Source organism: Zalophus californianus, chromosome 9 (genome assembly GCF_009762305.2).
Source record: "Zalophus californianus isolate mZalCal1 chromosome 9, mZalCal1.pri.v2, whole genome shotgun sequence".
Taxonomy (NCBI): domain Eukaryota; kingdom Metazoa; phylum Chordata; class Mammalia; order Carnivora; family Otariidae; genus Zalophus; species Zalophus californianus.
In genome coordinates, this window is record NC_045603.1 from 133,287,609 (window position 1) to 133,313,381 (window position 25,773).

Consider the following 25,773-nt stretch of genomic DNA (forward strand, 5'->3'; position numbering starts at 1 on the left):
AGACTGAGTTGGATTGGGTAGGTGCAGGGGAACGTTGGGTAATTGGAAGAATCTACTCCAGTGTTTCTGCAGCGAGAGATGAGATAAGTAGGACTTAAACTGAATAACACTGATGCAGTTTTTCCTTTTCATTTCTCTCCAGTTCTTTCTTTTCAATAGTCCAGGTGAAATTCCCACACAGAAAACTAGAGACTAGTACAGTGAACATTCATATATCCATTACCCATATTTAACATTTTAAGCAACTTGCCTATCTTTACTTTTTTCAGAAATATTTTTTTTTTTTAAACATTTTATTCATCTGTCTGACAGAGAGAGAGAGACACAGCAAGAGAGGGAACACAAGCTGGGGGAGTTGGAGAGGGAGAAGCAGGCTTCCCGCTGAGCAGGGAGCCCAATGCGGGGCTCAATCCCAGGACCCTGGGATCATGACCTGAGCCGAAGGCAGATGCTTAACGACTGAGCCACCCCATGCGCCCCTCAGAAATATTTTAAAGTAAGTTGCAAACATCGGGATATTTCATCTCTAAATACTTAAGTATTTAAATACTTAAATACCTAAGTATTCTAAGATATTTGGATCTTTTTCAGACTAGCCACGATGTACATCATCCCACATAACAAAATTAATAAAAATTCCCTTATGTCATCTGATACACACTCCATATTCATATGTCCTCACTTGTTTCCACAAATGCTTTTTAAAAGTTATTTCAAACCAAGATCGAATCAAAAGCTATGAATTGGATTTGTTATTTGGACTTTAAAAAAGAGATTTTTTTTTTTTTTAAGAGCATTTTTAGGTTCACAACTATAATGAGCGGAAGGTACGGAGATTTCCCATACACTCAGGCCTCACGTATATACAACTTCCCCAGGATCGGCATCTTGCAACAGAGTAGTACTTCTGTTAGAATCAGTAAAGCTGCATTGACACATCATCATCACCAGAGTCTTTAGTTTATAGTAGGGGCTTCACTGTTGATGTCGGATGGCCTGTGGGTTTGGACAAATGTATAATGACACATATATGCATCACTGTAGTATCATACAGAATAGTTACGTTTCCTTAAAAATTTCTGCACTCGGTTATTAGGGCTTTTATTTCTCTCTCAATTCTAAACTGAGTATAGAACCCACTTCCCTCACCCTTCCTTCTGCCCCTCTGAAACCCAATTATTTTTCTTTTTTTTTAGTTAATTTTTTTATATGCTTATAGTTGACGCACATTACACACAGTACATTAGTTACATTGGTTTCAGGTGTACAACATAATTTATACCTTATGTATCTACAAGTGTATACCTTATGCTGTGTTTACCACAACTCTAGCTATCGTCTGTACCATACAGCATTATTACTATACCATTGACTCTATTCCCCATGCTGTACCTTTTTTTTTTTTTTGAGATTTTATTTATTTATTTGACAGAGAGATAGAGAGAGAGCACAAGCAGGCAGAGTGGCAGGCAGAGGGAGAGGGAGAAGCAGGCTCCCCGCTGAGCAGGGAGCCGGACATGGGGCTCCATCCCAGGACCCCAGGATCATGACCTGAGCCGAAGGCAGACGCTTAACCGACTGAGCCACCCAGGGCCCCCCTCATGCTGTACCTTTCACTCCCATGACATGTTCATTCCATCCCTGGAGACCTGTACCTGCCACTGCCTTTCGCCGGCTTTGCCCATCCTCCCACCCCCCTTTCCTCTCCCCTCTTGGCAGCCATCAGTTTGTTCTCTGTATTTATAGGTCTGATTGTGCTTTTGTTTTTGTTTATTCATTGGTTTTTTAGATTCCACATATAGGTGAAATCATGAAATTTGCCTTTCTCTAATTTATTTTACATAGTCTAATACCCTCCAGGTCCATATTGTTATAAATGGCAGGAACTCATTCCTTTTTATAGCTGAGTGATATTCCATTGTGTATATCTTTATCCATTCAGCTACCACTGGATTCTTGAGTTACTTTCATATCTTCGCTCTTCAGTTGTTTTTCTGACATTGACTTGAAGAGACTAGGCCAGTAAATGCCTTGGAGCATTGCCACTTTCTGGTATGAAACAGTTTAAGTTTTCTTGGGGTTGTCTTTCACCTTCCTTCTCTAACTTGTAGTTTCTATAAACTGGAACTTAGATCTGAAGGCTTGATTAGGTTCAGGTTAAGTATTTTGGGGAAGACTACTTGATAGGTGATCCCATGTATGTTCTATTACATCACATAAGGAAGCCCATAATATCTGATAGTGCTGAGATATTTGAGTAAATATGACAGCCTGTAAAGTAATGTTAGAAAGGAATATTTTTTCCTCTTGCAGGAGCAAGTAACTAGTAAAGAAGATATCTAGTTTCCCATCAGCCTTTTACTTAGGTGTTTTAGCATCCTTGCTTGAGCCCATTATTGCCTTAAGAGTTGCAAAGTGGTTGTTTTTCTATATTTTTCTAAATTTATTATTGGCTACCATTCTTTTCTAAAAAATGTCCTTTTTCTCATTAACTAGGCCTATTTGATTATCCTTAAATGTTACCCTAAATTATAATTCCTATGAGAAAAGGAGGATAAAGGCTTAATTCTTTCCTTTGGTTACCAATTTCAGAGTAAGACACTTGTAGTGGTTCTGTTCTGTTTGCCCTCAGATCTGTTTATTGCCTTCCCTACCTGGGAGGGGGACCTGTAGGAGAAGTTGGTCCCTCCAAGGTCCTCCCCTTCTCAGTGTTGGAAAATTGAGGGAGAAGATCAGATCCAGAGTATCCCCTTCTGTCCATCCACTCATGGATTTCTAGAATTTAGTAACATCATTTTGCTTTCATTTTATTGATTTATTTTCAATTTATGGAAAGTAGTACTGGTTTTTCATTTATGAGACTGATACTGAGTTTCCTTTTAAGATAAAATTAAGTTAGAGTAATTCGCACGTACTTCACAGATGAGGCAGGAATAGTGTAGGTAGTCCGTGGGTGACCAGAACTTAGGAAGCTTATCAAGATGGAGCGTTGACATCAGGCCAGTGGCGTGGGATTGAGCCGAGGGACAGAAGAGCTCTTAAGGAGGCCAAGAGTGGACTTAGTGGTACGTGGAAGGCAGACGTAGAGGAGGACTCGAGGATGCCTGTCTAGGGTCCTGGCTGTGGGTGTGGGATTGTGCTGTTCACCGAGATGGGGAATACAGGAGGAGAGACACATTTTTCATTTCTCTTTCTGTGAAGAACCAGGTGTAAATGTTAAGTTGAGTAGACACAAGTCAAAGCTTGTAATTTTTTTACAGTCATCTGAAGAAGATGCAGATTTAGTGTATTTCACATGAGGTTTCTGTAATATGCCACAGTGTGTTTTGGATAATGAATTAAAGTAGAGTGAAAATGGTCCCCTTCATGGAAATTCACTACTGGCCCATCTTACTTCATTCCATCCCTCCAAGCACTTGCACAGCCCTGCATGAAGTAGGTGCTCAGTAGAATTTGTTTAAAAAACAGTCACTCTTCTGGTACTGTGCCCTGTCACGTTTCTTACTAATATCTGTTTTCCAAAGCACTGTTTTTCTCTCTTTAATCTGGGATTATTCTTTGGGTAGCAGTGTTGCATAACTCAACCTCGTAAAAAACTTGTAAATAAAAATAATAGTGTGCTTAGAGCTAGTGATTTTTCTTTTTTTTTTTCCCTTTCCCTTTTTTCCTATTTTTTTTTTCCTTTTACAATTTATTATCAAAGAGCAGCTTTTTAGGGTTGATTAAATACTTCTTTTTAGGACCCATTGTGATGACCTAAATCAGAATGTAACTACTACCTTTACATTTTTGTAGAATGGCTTCAAATGTCACTGTATGTCTGAATCTCATCAGAGACAACTCTTGCTGGCTTCCGAAAATCCTCAGCAGTTTATGGATTATTTTTCAGAGTAAGTAACTTAAGGCACCCTTTTCTCATAAGCTTTATTCAGTTGGACATTTAGTAGATGCTTAGTATTTTCTATATTGGGAGCTGTGTTTATTCCTTACACATTAATACGATAGCTGTATTATCCTGTGCTCGGGTTTTGTTTTCCTTTGACAGTTTATTGTAGTATGAAATTGTTGCAAAAGTGGTTCTCACAATTTAGTCTTGACTTCAAACATAAAAAACTATCTTTCTTTCTGACTCAGTTGTGGCTCAGAGCACAGCTCTGGAGTCAGACTGCCTACCTTAAACCTGCAAATCCAGGCTTCTCTACTCATGAGCTGTGTGACTGGCTGAACCAGTTCCATTTGTTTGTACTTTTGTCTGCTCATCTGTAAAATGGGACTAAAAACAGCAGCATCTTCCAAGTGTTTGCTTTATTTTCTAGAGCTTATATAAAGATTAATGAGTTAATACTTATAAAGTGTTTAGAAGAGTACCCAGTACTCGATTAATAGCTGTTAATTATTATTACTATTAATGTTTAGTTTCCTAGCTCTTTATTTCCAAAGTTCTAGACCTTTTCGTCCTAGTAAAGCCCTTAGAAATTATTGAAGAGCCCCAAAGAGCTTTTGTTTATGTTTGATATTGATACTTGATATTGATACAGTGCTATTTGTAAGAGATTAAAAATGAAAAAAATTAATGTATTTATTAATTTATTTAAAATAATAATAAACCTATTACATGTCAAAATAAATGAATTTTTTAATTTAAAAAGCCTATATTTTCTTTTTTTTTTTTTAAACCTCTATTTTCTAAAACAAAAAAGTAAGAGTGGCACTGTTTACATTTTTGCAAATCTCTCCAACGTCTGACTTAATAGAAGACGGTTGGATACCACAATTGGTTCTGCATTCAGTCTGTTTCAGAATGTTTTGGGAAGCACTTAAAGAAAGCCCACCCTGGTCATAGATGTATAGTTGGAAGGGGGGAATATTTTAATAGCCTTTTTCAGATAATTTTGGATGTTCTTCTTTGATACTACATCAAAACAACGGCATGGGAGTTTTTTAAACTTTTTTTTAAACATTTATTATTAATTTAGAGAGTGTACACGCCTGTGCGTGAGTGGGAGGATGGGCCGAGGGGGAAGAGAATCCACAAGCAGACTTCCCGCTGAGGGTGGAGCCCAACGCAGGGCTCGATCATGACCGGAACCGAAATCAAGAGCCAGTGGCTCAACCGACTGAACCACCCAGGCCTCCCTGGCATGAGTAGTTTCTTAAAGGTCAGTTGCAGTGTGGAATCTGAAACCACATCAGCAAACTTTTTATACTCTATTACATTATGATCCCTCGATCTTTTACTTTAAATGGATCTCGTACCCATGCATGATTTTATATCATCATGCATTGGTCATTTGAAAAATATTGGCTCACTGAGTATTCTGAATGGTGACACATTTCCTTACACAGTAGCTATAAAATCATATTTATTAATGTGAGCATCAGTGTCATCAGAAATGTCTTTAAGTTTTGGGACATATGTCAAACTCACAGTGGCCAATGCTAGTTTACCAGATTCAAATTTTTGCTCGAAAGCTCAGATTTTATCATTGGCAACAAATACCGTCCATTGTTTTCCTTGACATGACAAGGCCCCCTTTGTTTATGTTTGAGGAGAAGTCTACTAAATATCCAATTTGGAATAATCCATGGTTGATTTGTCAGTCATTCTTTCCAATAAAAATGGTGCTCCGTGAAAAAAGGTAGTTCAGCGCAAAGCTCAAACAATTGCACAGGTGCTTTGCTCAAGATAATCACTGTTCAGCAACAGAAGTGGTTGACTCATAATCCCATTTCATCACACAGGGTCGTGGACAGAGGTAGCCCCACGGGTTGAGATTTAATCCTGTTACTGATACTGCTTTGTCAAGGACATTCTCAATGAGACTGGCATTGACTTTCACCAAAACGCCTGCCCATGAAGACCTGGGCCGCTAGTCCAGGGTGGCCTCACTGCCTGCTGCCTGCACTTGGCTAAGGTGCCAGCAGGTTCTCCCTGTGTGGCTTTCATGCCATCAAGGCAGGTAGCACGATGTAAAAGGGCAGAAAGGATTTATCTGTGAACCGCCTAAGAGCATCTGGAATACACTGGGCTACATGTGCCACATTTGGGGAAATACCAGTCTGGCCAGAGCCATCCACACTGGAGCCTTCCTCTCTAGGCCCATCCACTGCATCCTCGGTAGCTGCCCTCCGCCTCCGCCCGCCCCCTGGAGGGTCGCTTGTGCCTCTTTCCCTCTTCCTCTTTATCTTTTCTCAGTGGATGATGCTCTTAACTGTCCACGAACACCTCTCTGTTTTCCATTCTTTCCTACTCCTCCTCCCTCTGCTTACTTTCTTCTTAACCCCCTGCCTGTCCCCCCGGCTGCTCAAATGCAGGAACGTTCTCGGGGCACCTGCTTGGCTCCCTTCCCTCCATAGTACAGGGGCTCCAGGAGCTCCGTTGTTCTTGCAGCTGTTAACCTTTGTGTTGGATGACTACTAAATCTTACCATTCGTTCCTAACATCTGTCTTAAGGTGTAGATTTTTTTTTCTCCGCACACTTCTATGTTTCTGAAGGCTCTCTCAGAGCCAACATTTTAAAGCTAAAGGCAGTACAGTTTTCTGCCCACCACACCTGCTTGTTATCCTGGGCTTGCTGATAACTGCCTACCCGGAAGGCCAGGCTGGAAGTCCCTGTTGTCGATTCTCCTCTACGGTGTCCTTTAAACTTGCATCCTGTCCATTCTCACAGCTCCAGTAATAATAGTTCTCATCGTCTCTCGCCTAAATTAATTCTGTGAGTTCCTCACTGGGCTCCCAGCTGCAGCTTCCGCTCCTCCCAGACACGTTTTATGCCGGTGGATCACAAACCACTACACGAGTCCGAATCACCTGCCGGGCTTGTGACCACAGTGGCAGGTTCTGAGTCAGTAGGTCTGAGGTGGGGCTGGAGACTCGGCATTTCTGTCTAGTTCCCAGGTGGTGTCGATGCCGCTCTGCTGGGGACCACACTTTGAGAATTCTTGTTCTATACTCTCCACAGGATTATCTTTCTAAATCACAGATGTTCACAGACTAATTCCTAAATAAATTATTTGGTGCTTTTCCACTGCACGCCTAAAACCCACCCTCTTTACCATGACATTCGAGGTACTTCAAAGGTTAGCCCTCCCAGTATTTTCCAGTTGTCTTCCACCCCCGCCCCGTGACTCTCTTCTGTTCTAGCCCACTGTGTCCCTCGCTTCTATCTGCTCTTAACGTCAGCTCAGGCAAATTATCATTTCCTGGATGGTGATGCTTTCACGTCTCTCTGCCATCTGGGAGTGGCCTTCTCTTCCTCTTCACCTCTAAAGTCCTGTTTACACTTCACTGCACATATTAGAGATCACCTCTGGGCACCTCCCTCAACTCCCCTGATACTTTGTTACATCTCTTTTGCAGTTTGATTTCTGTTATGATTGCTTCTGCTGGATTGTAACCTGGCTCAAGATTTCTGTTTTATTCACCTATGTTTACCTAGCACTTAACACGGTACTCAGTTCAGAGGGACAGGGTAAGTGCCAGTTTCCTGTGGATTAGGGAAGTTTTGTTACTAGGTGTTGTACGCAAACAAGGAATCATGGAACACTACATCAAAAACTAATGATGTACTGTATGGTGATTAACATAATGTAATAAAATAAAAAAAAAGAAGGACTGCATTATTATGCCACATTCAGTAGCACTAAGAGACTTGATGAAGGAACCTCTGCAAAGATGTGTAGTCAATTTGTTTACAGCTGTTCCAGTTTCAACTCCAGATTGACTTCTAACTATAGTTCTTAAAAGTTACACTCTTTTGGGATTCCTTCCTTTTTTAATTCTTAAAGGTTTGTAATAGATATTCACATGGATATTTTGTATACCATTTGGGCGTTCACACTGTATGCTGGCTTACATTTCAGGAAGATGCTGCTTTATATTTATAGAATTAGCATAATGCTCTCTTTCCTTTCCTTATTAGGGAATTCCGAAATGACTTCCTAGAACTTCTCAGGAGACGCTTTGGTAAGCATCCGAGTATTGTGCATATAACAACGTCATAATCTTTTAACCTGCGCAGGATTGACAGTGTCGTATTTTGTTCTTAGGCACTAAGAGAGTTCACAACAACATCGTTTATAATGAGTATATCAGCCACCGAGAGCACATCCATATGAATGCCACTCAGTGGGAGACTCTGACTGATTTTACTAAGTGGCTGGGCAGAGAAGGTAAGAATAAGACAGGATCTGAGTAGTTGTTACGTGGCTCCAGTGCAGGGAGAGAGAATTGGCATAGTTTCCGTGTAAATTTACAGAAACAAGGATGAGTAGGGCAATTAAAAACTCATGGAGAGGAGCAGAATCTTCCAGGATTGATTTCATTTGTTACACTTGATTATGAGTGTCTGGAATGGTTCTTTTGATAGTTCAAAGATGTATCACCGAAGCATCCTCTCATTTGGCGTAAGAATATCAGTCCTTCCCTTTTTTACCGCTGTATTCATTTTACTTTCGGAAACTTTTGTTACCCCGCTTAAGGAGCTTTTTATTTATTTATTTTTAAAAAACATTTATTTATTTTAGAGAGAGAGAGAGCATGAGCAGGGGGGGCAGAGGGAGAGTTTGAAGCAAACTCCACGCTGAGCAGGGAGCCTGTAGGGCTCGATCTCATGACCCTGAGATCACAACCTGAGCTGAAATCATCCAGGCACACCGCGAGCTTTTTAACAATTTGTTTCAGTTTATTCCATTTCTGATATTCCTAGGCTGAAGCTAGGGAGAAGAGAGGAGAAAGAAATTTTGTGTCAATGTATTATTTATTCAGTGTGTTACTTTATTCCATTGTATGGGGAAAATTTCTACTTAGTTAAGTTAGCAGAATATCATGTACTCCTGGGGCGCCTGGGTGGCTCTGTCGTTGGGCGTCTGCCTTCGGCTCAGGTCATGATCCCAGGGTCCTGGGATCGAGCCCCGCATCGGGCTCCCTGCTCGGCAGGAAGCCTGCTTCTCCCTCTGCCACTCCCCCTGCTTGTGTTCCTGCTCTCGCTGTGTCTCTCTCTGTCAAATAAATAAATAAATAAATAAATAATCAATAAAAAAAAAGAATATCATGTATTCCTCGTATGTTAAATACTTAGAAACAGTTAAATAATTACTAAGCGAGGTAATACTTCTTTCCTGTGTTTCCCCTGCTTAAATAGTTGACTTAACCTAGCTAGTTAAAAATCAGAGTAACTTTTTCTGTTTAAGGGAATAAAATATGCTACTTAAAATATCTAACTTTCATCAGCTGTGAATATGGAAAATTTGTGTGCTGCATGAATTTGTGTATTTGAATGTGTCTGAATGAATGTATTTTTTTTTAACTTTAAAATTTAATTTAATTGTATTCTGTTATGTTCGTCACCATACAGTACTGAATGAATAAGCACATGATGCGGAGCTAGAACACAGTTGTATTTACTTTTAGTTTTGATTGTATGCAAATTTTTTTTTTAAAGGTTTGTGCAAGGTGGATGAGACCCCGAAAGGCTGGTATATTCAGTACATAGACAGGGACCCAGAAACTATCCGCCGGCAACTGGAACTAGAGAAAAAGAAGAAGCAGGACCTTGACGATGAGGAAAAAACAGCGAAATTTATTGAAGAACAAGTGAGAAGAGGCCGGGAAGGGAAAGAACAGGTGGGCAACAATATCATTCCGGGAGGCACAGGAGAAGTCTCAGGAAAGCAAGATTTTTAAGCACTGGATTGAATTTCGTAGGTCTTGTCCCTTAATTAAGAGAAGAAAGAACATGGCCAAGTATAGAAGCCCAGGTTCTGGAGTTGAGACAAATCTGGTTTCAATTCCTAACTTACTGACTCACGGTCCCGTAGAATTACATAATCTTCTAAACCTCGGTTTCCTTATCCCTAAGGCAGAGGCGAGAGCTAATGGGGAAGACAGAGCAGATCACATCACTGGGCTGGAACTAACGTAGTGCTGGATTAAACACAGTGTGGGAACCTAGAGGGCCGGCATTCGCCCCGTTCTGGGGAGGGTGCAGAGTATCTGAAGGTAGGTACAACCTCTGGGCTTGAAGACTCAGTGGGCAAAACCCAGACAAGTGGGGGAAGGAAGACATGGTTCAGGTGATTCAGATGTTGGAATAACTGGAGTAAGGCATTTATTTTAACAGATATTTATTGGGTACCCCCTTCTTCTAGGCCTTCTAGGCACTGGGGATAGAGCAGTAAACAGAAGGTAAAAACTCCGCTGCTTCATGGTGCTTACATATCAAAAGTACAGGAAAATATAACCTCGTATATATGTGAAACTACTAACCATTTAGTATTTTTAAAAAGCTTGTGGTATAAGATACATGTGATAAAGTGTATGATGGGCATTAATCTTAAGGTGACATTTTACACATGTATGTGTCTTTAGCAGGATGGATGGAAGTAGATGGACGGGTAGTCTATGTAGCGACCCCCCAGATCAAGATATAGACCATTTCCAGGGGTCATAGTCATTCCCTGTTAATAGTCCCCGTCCCCCAAGAAGGAACCAGGGTTCTTCTGGTACCACTTGATTATCTGTTAGTGTGTTTGTGAACCTCGTAGAAACGTGATCATACCATATACTCTCTGTCTGGCTTCTTTAACTCAAACAGAACGTTCTTTATGTTTCCTGTACCTATATCCTTTCCTATCGGTGTTTAACTCTTTTTTAAAAGTGATGTCTGCCATTCCATTTTATGAACGTCACACAATTTATCCATTCTCCTTTTGAGAAACATGTGGCTTATTTTCAGTTTTTGGCTATGATGAATACAACTGCTCTGATCATTAGTGTACATGTCTTATAAAAGCTGTTTAGTACAGAGAGATGCAGGAAGTAGTCGGCAATAAGAAAGTAAAGATCCGTTCATGAGTCAACTTTTATACCATGTTAGTTGACCTCCTTGATAAGTGATGGGTGTGCATGTGTATTATGGTACTCTTTCCATATCCGTGTATTCATATGCGTGTATTCACACAACCTTTTAGGAGTTTTCTGTATTAAATTAAAATAAAAACAATGGTTAAACTGCTGTAACTGTCAAATTTAAACCCCTGCCTAAGATCGAAAGTTCTTTATTCTTGAAATTCTTCTCTTACCTTTTTCATTTTTAAACCTCTGCTTTCCATAGAGGGAAAGTGGTAATTTCCTATTGTGGAAATTAAGAAAGATCACATCGTGTACAGAGGAAATTGGTTTACTTTTTGGAATAGTATTGTTTTTTAACATTTTAGCTTAACTCTACTAAAACCTTCAAGTTAATTCGTACTTTTCAAATATAAATAGCATCTTCCCCTAGAGGGAAGTGGAAGTCCTACTGATCAGTGCTTCCTCATCGCACTCTTAAATATTATAAATTTTTAAAAAGCAACATCATGTCTTTCGCCTTCCTTTGTGAGATCCTAATGGAGAAAGAATATCTCAGCAGGATCTCAAGAACAACATTTTTATTAATAGAAAAAACAACCAACATTTATCAAACACTATTGCAGGCATTATGCTAAATACTTCCTTTATTTTATCCTATTTTATCCTTATGACATCTCTACATATGCATATTATTCCTATTTTAAAGACAGAATAATTGAGGTACAGGGAGATCGTGAGATTGACAGGTGACGAAGCTAATAATGTGCAGAGGTGGGTTTGACCTGCAGTTCTGTCTGAGTTAGTCGTAGGCTCTTGATCTTACACTAAACTATCCCACAGTATAGAAGAGTTTTGCTTTTTAAAGTAATCCTCTAGCTAAAATTCTTTTTTTCTTTTTTTAAGATTTTATTTATTTATTTGAGGGATAGAGCAAGCGAGAGAGAGCATGAGCAGGGGAAGGGAGAGGGAAAAACGGACTCAATGCAGGGCTCAGTCCCAGGACACTGGGACCATGACCGGAGCCAAAGGCAGATGCTCAACTGACTGAGCCACCCAGGTGCCCCATCCTCTAGCTAAAATTCTTAAGGTTTATTGTTTTATGTTGTTTCCTGTTTAAATTATAGTAGAAATAAAAATGTAAGTAGTCTTCTGGGATGTGGTACAGAGAAGCCACTTTTTTCCCCTTTAGAATAATTCTTAGTTGAAGAATATTTGCAGTACCTGTAATTTCTTAACAAGCTCTTAATCATTTTATTTTTTTTTAAGATTTCATTTATTTATTTGAGAGGGTGAGAGAGAACGAGCAGGGGGGAGGGAGAAGCAGACTCCCCGCTGAGCAGAGAGCCCGATGCGGGACTAGATCCCAGGACTCTGGGATCATGACCTGAGCCGAAGGCAGATGCTTAACCGGTTGACTGAGCCACCCAGGTGCCTGGATTTTAATCATTTTAGAGCTGCATGTTGGAGCTGCCTTGCAACATGGGTAGCAAGTCATAATCGGGACTATTGAATATTGATAGTAAATGCACTGTGAACCAAACCTTCATACTCTTTTTTTTTTTTTTTTCCCCTTTTAGGAAACTCCTATTTTTACAGAATTAAGCAGAGAAAATGATGAAGAAAAAGGTGGTTTTACTTTTTTTCTTATTCTTCTTTTAATATGGATGATTTTGTATTGGCTCTGCCAGAAACTAGCACCATGTTTGGGGGCAAGACGTATAATCTGTCTGGATTGCATTGTTTTTACCGATTTATGAAAGGGTAACAATAAATCAGGTAGGATGCCTTCAGCTGCAAGTAACAAAACCGACCAAAATTAGCCTAAATAATAAGGAAATACCTTGCCAGAACAAGAGTCCCAGAGGTAGGGCGGTTCTGGATGCCATGCCATCCATCAGGAGCTGGACACAAGGTGGTGGTAGGCACTTTCAGCCATTGGTATGCACACCCAGCATTGTCCAGAGGATGACAGAGAGCATCTCTTCTGGAGTCCCCTGTGAGCAGGGAAACTTTTCCTACGAGACACTCCTCCAGGCAGCACACTTCCTTTTGAATGTCACTGGCCAGTCCGTATCAGCCTCCACCTCAAGAACAGGCGCTGGGAAAGGAAGCGGGATCGTTTTGATTGGTTTAGAGCAAAAGAACCTTACTAATCATCTCTGGAAGCCCCCCACCTCCTAATCCCATCACTTTGGGCATTAGGTTTTCAACATACCAATTTTAGGGGGATACAAACATTCAGACTCTGTCATCCTCCAGGCCCTGCGGGAGAGGCGTAAGAAACAAAGTTGGAGTCCTGTCCCCTTCGCATGGGGAGAGGGGGGCCGTGGAGGTGGGGAGCGGCCAAGGCAGTCCCCTATAGCTGGATCAGATGTAGATCTTTCCCAGCTCTGTGAGCATCCGTTCAGTATTATCTGCAGGAATTCATCATCTCTGGATAGGAGCATTCCAGCTCTCGTTTATTCAAAATGTCCATGAGCTTCTTTGTGGATACATTGTGGTGTCTTATCTGATAAGTTTTATAAGTTTCCTGAAATATTTATACACACACACACACACACATTATATATATATGTAAAATACATATGAAATATACATGTAAAAAATATTTCATTTTTTTTCTTCCAGTTACATTTAATTTGAACAAAGGAGCATGTAGTTCAGCAGCAACGTCATCCAAATCAAGGTGAGCTCCATGAATAGACATCTTAGAACCTGAGAATTTTTGTGAGATACTGATTACTACATTTTCAAAGCACAGGATTGTGAATTATTTTTTTCTGGCTGTAATTTTCTTCTTTGTCTCATTTTTGTTTGATGGTGGTTTTGTTTTGTTAGCAACTGTCTTTTTCCTTACCTGCCTGTGATATGATGCTTCTGAGGAAAGGCACATTTTGATTAAATGCCTCACATGACAGGTGTTTGCTTTTCTCTTGACTCCTCCACTTAGTGGCTCCCCTATGCTATTGCAGTGCTATGGATTTTTCTATCACAGCCCGTTCACCAAGTTTCAATATTAGCTTGGATATACAGTTTTTGTTCTGCCTACTGTGTTAAGATTTTGTGAGAACAGAGACTAGGTTATTCACCCGCCTTCTTAGGCCCTGGTAAAGTATAAATGCACCAGAAGGCACGTACTCATAGTTGTGCTCCCGGCTGCCTGGTGTAAGTAGCCGAGCAGGGCCTGACCAAGCTTTTCTGTAAAAGGCCACATAGGAAGTATTTCAAACATGATTGGCCGGTTGTCTTTGTCACAGCCGCTTGACTGCCATCGGAGTGAGAAAGCAGCCGCAGACAATGTGCCAACAAATGCATGTGGCTGTATTCCGATATGATATTACTTCTAAATACAGGCGGCAGGCTGCATTTGGCCCTCAGGTTGGAGTTTGCCAAACCCTGACATAGCATGTGGTCGGGTTGCTTCTGTTCCCTTTTCATGTTCTCTTCTCTTGCGGTTCTTATCTGTTTTTTCACCAAATATGTATTCACGATCTGTGATGCGCAGCGTGTCCAGTTTGGTTATGGAGATTCAAAACAAAACAAAATGGTAAGATATTCAGGAAAGTGCCTTCCCAGCGTCTACCAGAATTTCATTTTGAGTTGGCCAATATTTATTTTACTTGGTATTTTATTTATTCATTTATTTTTATTTTTATGTTTTTAAATATTTTATTTATTTTTTTGAGAGAGACAGAGATAGTGAGAGAGAGCCCGAGCAGGAAGGAGGGGGAGAAGCAGACACCCCGCAGAGCAGGGAGCCCGATGCAGAGCTCGATCCCAGGACCCCAGGACCATGACCTGAGCCGAAGGCAGACTCCCAACCATCTGAGCCACCCAGGCGCCCCTTTACTTAGTATTTTATGTGGTGTTTATTTAAGACCTAACTCAGTTTTCTTGGTTAAGTTATAAGCTAGTGCTTCTTGGCACAGCTAGAAAAGGGGCCAGGAGAAGTGAAGGAAATAGAGGAGCAATGTATAACTGCTTCTCTGGGCTTGCCAGAGATCTTCACTTTGATCTAAATGCTTCAGAATTGACACCTACATTAGATACCATGAAGGACATTGGGTCCCACAAACGGTACATTTGAAAAGAAAATTCTTTTCAAAATATTGGTAGGATATGACCTGGAGGACAGAGTCAAATATATCCAGTCACAAGCGCCTTATGGTTTTAGAGCCGTACGTGTTTCTCTCCATTCTCCTTTATTATTTGTTATTCCTGAGTGTAGATAAATGTTAAAATTGGTCTCAGTGGCCCCCAAACTGGTCTCCCTTGTATTAGTTTTCTATGGCTGCTGTAACAAATTACCATAAACCAAGTGTCTTTTTTTTTTTTAAGATTTTATTTGTTTATTTGAGAGAGAGCACGAGCAGGGGGAGGGGTGGAGGGGAAGAAGACTCCCCACCGAGCAGGGAGCCCAATGGGGGGCTCGATCCCAGGACCCTGGGATCATGACCTGAGCCAAAGGCAGATGCTTAACTGACTGAGCCATCCAGGCACCCCAAACCAAGTGTCTTGAAACAACAGAAATGTGTTCTGTCTCTGGAGGCCAGAAGTCTGAAGTCAGTGTGTCCCTGAGCCAAAATCAGGCCGCATGCAGGGCGGCGCTTCCTCCGGAGGCTCTGGGGGGAATCCAGTCTTTGCCTTGTCCAGCTTCTGGTGGCTTCTGGAGTTCTTTAGCTTGTGGCTGCATCCTTCAGTTTCAGAAGCAGTGTCTTCACATTTCTCTTTGCTCCGTCTTCACGTAAAAGGATGCATGTGGTTGCATAGAGAGCCCACTCAGGCAACCCAGGATAATCTCATCTCAGAATCTATAACTTAATCTCATTTGCAGAGACCCTTTTCCAAATAAGGTAACATTTATTAACTCCAAGGATGAGGACCTGTTATCTCTGGGGTCTGCTAGTTAGCCTTCTATACCCCGATGCCAGGCTCTGATGTTATTAGTAAAAATAGTTTTATTTGACTAAGTTCTGTGAGTTCAGTCTCAAGTATCTATAATAACTCATATATAGTGTCACAAATAATACAATGGAAAGACTCATCTAAATTTTCTTTTTCTGAGATTATGGTCCATTTTTATAGAGTTTGAGATTTATTTTCCTGTTGATTTATATTTCTTGTATATCTAAAACTCAGAATGAACAAAAGGATCTAGATATAAAAAATTGATACTTTAGATTATATGGTGGCCCAAAGATAAGCCCTGCTTCTCCAGTGTTTGAACAGAGGTTACTCAGTTTCCATTTCTCTTTTGGGGCTTCTCTTCTTTAATTGCGTTAGGACCCACTCCAGTTACTGAAAGCAGAAATCTAGGACTATTCTAGAAGCAAACGTTCCATTTCCAATCTGTTACCGTTCATTTCTTGCCTTGATTTTAGCCCCATCTTGTCCCGTCTCAATTTGTCAGCCTCTAATAGAGTCTTTGGGGAGGAGGGGTGTTATTGTTAGAGCGGCTAGTGTAAGATTAAATACAGTGCACAGCTGGGGCGCCTGGGTGGCTCGGTTGGCTAAGCGTCGGACTCTTGATTTCAGCTCAGCTCATGATCTCAGGGCCGTGACACTGAGCCCCGCCTCGGCCTCTCCACTTGGTCGGGAGTCTGCTTGGGATTCTCTCTCTCCCTCTGCCTCTCCCCTTCTGTGCGCTCATGCACTGGGGGGTGCTCGCTCTCTAAAAAAATAAATTAATAATTAATAATAATACACAGCTGAAAAAAATGGACTATTTTGTTTTGCATTTTACTTTAATGTTCATTATTGAGATTGATATTTATTTTTCTACTCTTAAAATGATTTGTATAGGTACTCTTTTTTGACTCTAGTGTTTATAGGATAGGGATTATCGCTCTGAAAGCTTGGTAAAACTTGGTAAAATATTGTGCAAGTATCTTTTACAGGTGAGGGAATACCTTTTTATACTACTGATTCCATTTCATTATGGTCATTAGTTTATTCAACTTTTCAATATAATCTTGATCATACAAATTTCAATAATTTGTATAGTTTTGATTTTTCTAGAATATTCTTTTTACCTAGGCTCTCACATTTGCTATTTTATTAATCTTTTAGAATACCAACTTTTTGTTTTCTTGATACTGTCATTTCTTTGGTTTCTGTGTTACTGACTTCTGTCCTTCATAATTTCTTCTGTCGACATCTCTTATAGTCTTCCTTATTCATTTGAGCTCTAATAGAATCTTGATATTGCAAGCGGGAGGATCTTTCTAAATGTCTTTCTTTCACCCGCAGGATAACTTGTCATTTTTGTCCATGCTGCTGATCCGGTGCCTCTCCCGCCCCTTGCCTTCCAGCTCTGCTAACTTATTTGTCCCATCCTAAATGAGCCGCGGGGGCTCACCCTTTCTTGCCTTTCTGTCTTCTGTCCTCACGACCCGGAGTGCCCTTCCAGGTCTGTTCTCCCGCCCTGTTGTGAGATCCCGATGGGCTGTCCTGTTTGTGTTTTTATCGCCATTGCTTGTCACGCTGTAGACATTTAATAAGGCCAAATAAATGTTCTTGATAGGAAGCTTTCTTTCTCTTCAGTTTAGTTTTTTTGTGTGGTGACGTACGTGTAACATAAAGTTGACCATTTTCACCATTTTTAAGCATACAGTTTGGGTGAGTCATGTCACGTTGTGCAGCCGTCACCGGTATCCATCTCCCGGACTTTCTCATCAGCCCAAACTGAAACTCTGTCCCCATTAAATGCTTACTTCCCCATTTCCCGGTAGCCCCCAGCCCCCAGCAGCCTCTGTTCTGCTTTCTGTCTCTGTGGATTGACTGTTCTAGGCTCCTCATAGGAGGGGAAGTCTACAGCGATTGCCCTGTTGTGCCTGGCTTCTTTCACCCACTTTAATGTCTTCAGGATTCATCCATGATGTGGCATGTGTTGGAATTTCCTTCCTCTCCAAGGCTGAATAATATCCTTTTGTATGTATGCACCACATTTGCTTCATCTCTTCATCAGTCATTGGACATTCGAGCCACTCCCACCTCTGGGCATTCATGAACAATACTAAACAGATACCTGTTCAGGTCCCTGCTTTCAGTCCCTTTGGGTGGAGACCCAGCGGCGGAGGTGCCGGGTTGTATGATAGTTCTGCCTCGCTCTTTGCCACAGCAGCTGCCCCAGTTGACATCCCCACCACCAGAGCACAAGGGTCCCAGAAACAGAATCAGAACTTAGAAATCTATTCAGAGGATTGAATTATGGGACAAAACCCAGTAAGTGATTTTTCAAAAGAGTAAATGCAAAACGTTACAATTCGGTGAACGAAGAATACCTGCCGTGATGACCGAGTGGGGGAATCCTGACCTGGGCCCCCTGTACAGAAAAGTAGTGGTTGGGGGGGCACTTGGGTGGCTTAGTTGGTTAAGCAGCTGCCTTCGGCTCAGGTCATGATCCCAGGGTCCTGGGATCGAGCCCCGTATCAGGCTCCCTGCTCCGTGGGAAGCCTGCTTCTCCCTCTCCCTCTGCTGCTCCCCCTGGTTCTGCTCTCTCTCTGTCTCTCCCTCTCTCTCTCTCTCTCTCTCTCTCTCTCTCTCTCTCTCTCTTTCTCTCCCTCTGCCCCTGCTCCACCCCCTCCACTCAGACTTTCTCCCCCTGGGAAAAAAAAAAAAAGCCTGAATAATAATTCTGTTGTTTTTCTGTTAATCACACCTTTTTCCTTGGTTATCTTCATGGTAGCTTCGTGCATGTATTTATCCTTTGTTCGTCTTTTGCAAATACGACAAACTAAATGATTACACTGGTAAGATTCATTGAGATATTAACTGAACATGTATTTTATGTGAGTCACAAGATAGCAACTCACTTTACAGGAAAAAAAGAAGTATATACAAATATATACCCATTATTATATGTACAAATCATATATGCAAATGATTGTAATACAAGGTGGCGTATGATACATGCTAGAAAGTGCTATGGCAGTTCAAACCCTCATGAAGAATGGATCTTAAAGAATTGGAACAAATAGAGATAGTTGGAGAGATTGCGCTAGGTATAAAAGAGGCAGTTTGCAAAGGCATGAAACATGGCATGGCTCAGTCAGTAACGAGTTATTCAGAATGGCTGGTATATACAATAAGTCAGAGATAATATTCTTGGGCCAGTGGTGACAATTTTATACCACACTAAAAAAGTAGAATTTACACTGTCAATTCTAGGCAGTTAGGAACAATCAGAAATTAGGTGACATGCTCAGATTGCTTTCAAAAAAAATAGAACTGACAGTAATTGCTAGACTTCTTCGCTAACCTCTTACTTAATCCTTGCGATTGAGCTCTGAGTTGGCTCACATTGTTATCCTCATTAATAGATGAGAAACTGAAGCCTAGAAAAGTGAATCACCCAAGGTCAGAAGCAGAAGCCTCCTTAGCCCCTGACCTGCCTAACGCCGAAGCGGGCGCCCCACTGGTCTGTGCTGATCCTGGCTGGCACTAAGGGAAGGGGTGAGAAGAGGGAAGAGGGCGTTAAGGCGGGAACGGTCACATGTCCTCATGCTGCTTAGGTCCTAGGTCCTCTGTTGTTTTGACTAATCTGTTGCAAATTAATCATGTAACAAATTTTTTCTGTACTGTTCTGCACGTTAGAAAGCCGTCTTCTATGCATTGGTTTTGTTAACAAGCATGGCTCTTCTTTGTACCAGTTCCTTGGGACCAAGCGCATTGAATACCATCGGGAATGCAGCATCAGTTAAACGAAAAGAATCTTCCCGGAGCTCAGCTCAATCAAAAGAAAAGAAAAAAAAGAAATCTGCCCTCGACGAAATCATGGAGGTATAGTTTATGAGCTGCTTATCGACGTGTTAGCAGTCAGAGGAATGACATAATTCAAACTAAGGAAAGTTTAGTCTCACCAATTCTTGGATTACTATAAAGTCAGAAAATGTATGCAGACTAGGTTAGGGGAAGGTAGTCTGGACGCAGTTCCATCTGAGTAGAGTTGGAATCCCTCATCACAAGTTTACTTTCGTGTCTCAGGTGCTGTGTTCAGAGCTCTGCACGTGTTCGTGGTCAGTGGAATGCAATCAGAAGGACCTGGGCGGTCCCTGCAGCTAAAAACAAAAGCTCTGTTTCCCTTCTGTGGCTCTGTGAGATTGGCATCCTCCGTGGATTCCTACCACCAGCCTCTGTTCTCTCTTGCCTCTGCCTTCGCTTACCACCTCCTAGCCAGCGGCAGGAAGCGATGACGTAGTTTTCATTTGACTTTACCTGATGGCTGAGCCTATGTGATGAATCCTTGAAAACCTGTGATTTAAGATCAAGGACCACACTTTGGCTCTAAATCTACCTGCACCTCTAGAGCTGTTCTGAATCTTCCTCTCTCCCTTTCCACGCATAGCCTTACCTTGTCAATACATTTATGAAGTAAGTAGAAAGGAGAAGAAGGACAGACGAGGAGAAAGAAGAGATGGATAGAAGAAGCTGACTTGTTTTTTCCTGTAATATCATTTCCTCCCATCTCCCCAACCTTCCTCTCTATTTGTGAAGGGAGAGAGGCAACTCTTTGGTCTTCCCCATTTCTGGGTGCTCTTACGATAGGGCGGTCTAAACAGTTGAGAGTGTAACATAAAATGTGTACACTAAGAGATGTGGTTGCTCCATCACTGAGCATATGCTGAGTCACTGTTGTGTGCTGGGCATCGCGCGAGCTCCTGTGTCTGCGTAGTAGGGAGAAAAATACAGTCCCGTTGTGTCATGGGGCTTTCGCGCTAGTAAGAGAGACATTTCATGAACAAGTGAACAAGTGAGTAAGTTATTACAAAACGCTAAGTGCTAAGGCGGTCTGAGGGCGGGCCATGGGGGGTAGCTTGTGAAAAGGTGCCAAGGCAGGAAAGATCTTGAATTCAGGCGCCTGAAGGAAAGGTCCATGTGGCTGGAGCATGGTGAGTTGCGAGAGTGGTAGCATTTGCGGCTTGAGAGAGAAGTTGGAGCAACATCTTAGACGTCTCAATAGTCCATGAGAGGAGGTTCCTGAATCTAATTCAAAGTGAAATGGGAAGCCAGACCTACCCACCTTGTAAAACCTCCTAAATTTAGAATGTTCTTTGTTCATATTGGAAAGTTGGAGACACTAAAATGGGATTTATTATCAACCAAAGAATTGCAGCATCCTGTCCCACTGAAAGTTGGGACTTCAGGTTCATTTACGGCCGTTGAGAAAGAAAAAGGCACAATGTGGCTCCTCAGCACTCTTTGTTTGGACACCCTCGTGCCTACATCTCTCATGGTTATGTTTTTCTTGCCCTACATTCACAAGATTTATTATCCTTATCATACAGAGAAGCCCCTTTTGGCCTTCACTGTAGGACTAACCGTGCTGCGCAAAATTAGTCTGAAGTGTTGTGTTTTTACCACATGAACACATCGCTTGTTTCCCAGCTTGTGACAGGCACACGAGGGAAGCAGGGAAACAGTGATGTAGCGTTGGCACGTGGCCTTGCAGTCTTGACTAAGTAGAGGTCGCTTGTGTTTATTTTCTTGGCCAGTTGACGTGCCTTATCACATATTTTTGTACATCCAAGTATGTGTGTGTGTGGTTTTTGTTTAAAGATTTTATCTTTAAGTAGTCTCAACACCCAATGTGGGGCTCGAACCCACAACCCCAAGATCAAGAATTGCATGCTCCACCAACTGATCCAGCCAGGCGCCACCCCCCCAACCAAGTGTTTTTTTTTTCCTTTTAATTAAAAATTAATTGCAAAAAATGTTTATTTGTATTTGTCAGAGCTTGTAAATTACACGGGTCGCCTTTGAGGTATATGTTTTATGGTGTTCATTTGCTACGTAGAATGGTATTTGAAATAAATTGAAGATTTTAAAGAGAGAATTCTGTATCTTCTGTGTTCTACAGATTGAAGAGGAAAAGAAAAGAACTGCCCGAACAGACCACTGGCTACAGCCTGTACGTATTCAGCTGAAGCTTCTTACTTCCTGAATGCTTTTAAAAAAGTGAATCATGTAAAGAGCATTTGGTATAAATGACTGAATTTCTCAAATATACTTAAATCATACGGATAGATCTATAACATTCATGACTTTTCTTTTTATCTGATCTTAAATGATCAGCTGCACCCGTATTGGAGAGTTACTTCACGTTTATAGACTGGTAAGATTTCTTGAGTTTAATGCCAGATTCGTTTGTGGACATCTTGAATTTAAGCCTGGAATTATTTCCAATTTAGCTATAAGACAAGGGTTGTGTTTTCAGAAACGGGACTGAAAGGTAGAATTGTGAATGCCGAAGCATTTGTTTTCAACTCACAGCTTATTGAACTTAGAATCTCCCTTTAGGTACTTTGTCAAAAAAAGCCGGTTTTCATTTTACAAACTCAAGTAGAGCTTTGTATTTTATTGTATATTTATTATTGCTGTTATTTTAAGATAATAATTTTGAAACAGTTAAATAATTTTAAACATTATTATTTACTGATGCTCTGTTTTGAACCTAGATGTGAAGTTTTCGCAAGACGCTCAGGGTTGCCTTTGTTAAAGCTTCTAAAAGAAGCTGGTTTGATCAATAATAGGAGACTGAAAAGTAGTGAGAATGTGTGTCATTTAGATAATTTTGATTCAAAAAGTAAGATGAACAATAACCTAGAAGGTCAAGAAGTCCAGAGTTCTCATTCAGATCTTCATAGTCCTGCTCCCTCTAAGCAGGAAAACAATTTTGTTTCCGTGTCTTATTTTGTGGTCTTCTACATGGGAGGCATTTCTACATGGTGCCCATGTGAAGGCTCAGGAAGCAAATTAGCTAACATGAAAATACTTGCTGCTTTACATCGCAAATGAGTCCTTTGTATGAATTACTTCGACGAATTCTTCTATCAGCCCTATGAGGTAATTCCTGGTATAATTCCCATTGTAGAGGTGAGAAAACTGAGGCATCAAGCATTTGAGTAATTTCCCCCAAGGTCATAGAGTAAGCCCTGAGCCAGGATCTCCCTGGCAATCTGATTCAGTAGGTTGTGCTCTCAACTGGTCAACAGACCTGCTTCCTGGGGTGTCTCAGACGCCCTGACTCCCCGTCTCTGAGTATAGGTTTAGTCAAGATCAGTAAAGGCTGGACCTGAAGGAAAGAAACCACCCATGTATTGTTTCGTTTTCTCCATTCCAGTAGCTAGCATGTAAATATTAATAGTTTGATTATTGTTTATGAAAACGTAATCAAGAATTTTGCTGAAAGCAGTCGTTCTTACCCAGAAAGTAATTCACAAATTTTTAGAGAAGTGTTTTTTCCAGATTACATATGTTTACTACTACTATCTTCCAGTCTCCTGCAGTGAAATGCACATTTTCACCAGCCTCCTAGGTGATTCTGATGTATGCCCTTCATTGGTTTAAAGGAAAAAGAAAAGAAACCAAAAGAAAAAAAGATAGAGAAAGCATTCCAAGTTTTAGTCCAAAAATTTTCTTCCCACTGGTAATACGTTCAGTTCAATTATATTTTCTGTTTGATAATTCTCTCTTATAATAAATTATTCAAATGTTTTTCCTAGTTCCCTACTAACAGAGTATTACATTAAAAGTGAGGATCATCCAACAGTGCTTTGATGACTCAGTGTGTCTCTTATGTTGAAATGGTCAGTATGTTTGTTAAAATAACCAGCAGTCCATGCAGATAGACTGGAGAGCTTTATTGTTTAAACTCAGAAAAGAAGTATTTTGAACCGCTCTATTGTGTGAGCAAGTGTCAGTAAGCCCAATGATGTAATGAGTTAGCTTCAAATTTTAAGTGTGTACCCATGAGGGCCTTTGAGAAATTTAGCCCAGAAATACTCTGGCTAAATCAGAGAAGCTGTTTTGGCATTACTTGGCTTCATTTAGAAAGTCTTAGATTCTTAGAATAGAGGCTTAAGAATAAGACCATTCACGTTTTCTCTTAAACGTGTTTTTCTGCTATAATATATCCTCCCTACAAAGTCCTTATTGAATTTTGATTAATAAAATTTTTAGCCTGGCTTACTTGTGACCATCTAGTACCTCTGTTACATTCACTTGAAGTAGCAAATACAGAATCACTCCAGTGACTATAGCATTAAGTCAGAAGAATGAATTTTCATGATCAGCCATTAGACAGCTAATCTAAATCAGGAAAATGACGATAAAGAAGCAAACTCAAAATGCATTAATATGAAATAAGCCCAGATTTCTCTCCCATTTGAGAATTAGATGTTCAGAATAATGATACTTTTAGCTGGAGCTAATCTTGAAGAATCCTGTCTGTATCAAAAATTCAGAGTAACCTAATGAGAAAAGAACACTGTGGAAAATGTCATGCATAAGCACAAAGACTCAGTTCCTTGCAATTCTCAGTGAGACCTGCCTTCTGAGGTTTTATCAGCAGTGAACACCAACAGTGTAATATCTTTGGCCCTTTTCACTTCCTTGAGTGGAGAGAGAGAAAGAAGCTATCTGTGAAAGACATGGATTAATAGGGTTGAGATTGACAGATAAAAGTCCTAGATTTCAAGAGACCTTCAGTGTGGAAATCAGCCTTGAGACAGGTATTTTTTTTTTTTACCTCTTGGTAACCATGTTGAATAAAGGGAGAAAGAAGAAATAAAAGATCACTAAGGGAATGTTTTGCGTAATTGGGAAGCCTTAGAACTCCAAAATTTCTTATTTAGCAGAGCAGTTATGTTTTGCTATGATTTTTGGTGAACGTGGTTTAAAGCGAAGGAGTAAAACCGAAACGCTAACTTATGTGTTCCCTTTCGTCTTTATTTTTTTGTTGTTATTTTCTAGGAAATCATCGTGAAAATTATAACCAAAAAACTCGGAGAGAAATATCATAAGAAAAAGGGTGTTGTGAAGGTAAGGACGGGAGGCTGTGAATGGAATTTGTGGAAGGAGCTGGGCCTGGCCAAGTCAAGCCATTTTGATAGTCCTGAAAAATCACGTCCTCGGGGCAGGAACATTGTATCTCAGGATCTTGATGGTTCCATAAAAGGAAAGCGGAATTCATAATTGGTGGGGAAATGATTCCTTTGCGACCATAGTTTATATTTCACTTTGGTGTGCTTTCTTACTGGAGCAAATAGTATGTACGAAATCCCACTGGCGCAGCTTAAACCCTCTGCGTGCCTTGCCAACCAGTGAGACACATCCTCTTCGTTAACGATGGGCAAGACAACTATGTCCCCGCAGTTCTAAGGAGGACTTCCTTGTGTTTTGCCCAAGAAACTTTTAGTTGTTCTAGGATTTTAAAAGTTAAAGTTTGATGCTCCAGTCCTTTTCTGTCTTTGCCATTGCTAAATAGTTCCATCCTGGAACCCAGCATTGTGCATGCAGAAATGCCCTTCTATTGTACTTGAAGCTAGGCATTCTTCCTCTCACTGTATTTGTTGAAGTCATAGTCTAAGATCACCAACCAGTCCTTTATTCTCTCCAGACGAAAACCTTCACTAAGCCTTGAATTGAATTCTTTATTAGGAAGCATAGAACCACTATATTGTACACGTGAAACTAACCTAACACCGTGTGTGAACTCTACTGGAATTAAAAACGTAGTAAAATTTTAAAAAAGTTAAAAAGAAGCCTAGAATGAATAGTCATGTATGGAATCTATAAAATAGTGTCATTTATAGAAGGAGTTACAGTACTTACCTTTTGACTGGAGTTTCATTTGTTTTCATCTTATCTATTTCTGTCCTTTGAAATTTGTGTGCACTTCTGCTATTATAAAAGTGTTGATTTCACATGACAGGAAGTAATTGACAAATATACAGCTGTTGTAAAGATGATTGACTCTGGAGACAAGCTGAAACTTGACCAGACTCATTTAGAAACAGTAATTCCAGCACCAGGTAAATCTTTTTGCAGACCATTTAATGTGTATGCTATCGAAAAATGAGTGATCCTAGCCTTAAAACCGTAGTTTCTTGACGATACTTGATAGTTACAGACACAGATTT

At 40.7% G+C, this 25,773-nt stretch overlaps 1 protein-coding gene across 1 annotated transcript in view; it reads left to right on the top strand.

Annotated features, from left to right (window-relative positions):
- The window catches only part of KIN (Kin17 DNA and RNA binding protein), a 32,521-nt gene that overhangs the window by 1,054 nt on the left and 5,694 nt on the right, over window positions 1–25,773 (top strand). The window contains exons 2-11 of the mRNA XM_027595146.1: window positions 3,796–3,890; window positions 7,923–7,966; window positions 8,050–8,172; window positions 9,444–9,625; window positions 12,430–12,478; window positions 13,481–13,538; window positions 19,504–19,633; window positions 21,711–21,761; window positions 24,605–24,673; window positions 25,566–25,665. Coding sequence (XP_027450947.1) covers window positions 3,796–3,890; window positions 7,923–7,966; window positions 8,050–8,172; window positions 9,444–9,625; window positions 12,430–12,478; window positions 13,481–13,538; window positions 19,504–19,633; window positions 21,711–21,761; window positions 24,605–24,673; window positions 25,566–25,665 — 901 coding nt within the window. The remainder of the gene's footprint in view (window positions 1–3,795; window positions 3,891–7,922; window positions 7,967–8,049; window positions 8,173–9,443; window positions 9,626–12,429; window positions 12,479–13,480; window positions 13,539–19,503; window positions 19,634–21,710; window positions 21,762–24,604; window positions 24,674–25,565; window positions 25,666–25,773) is intronic.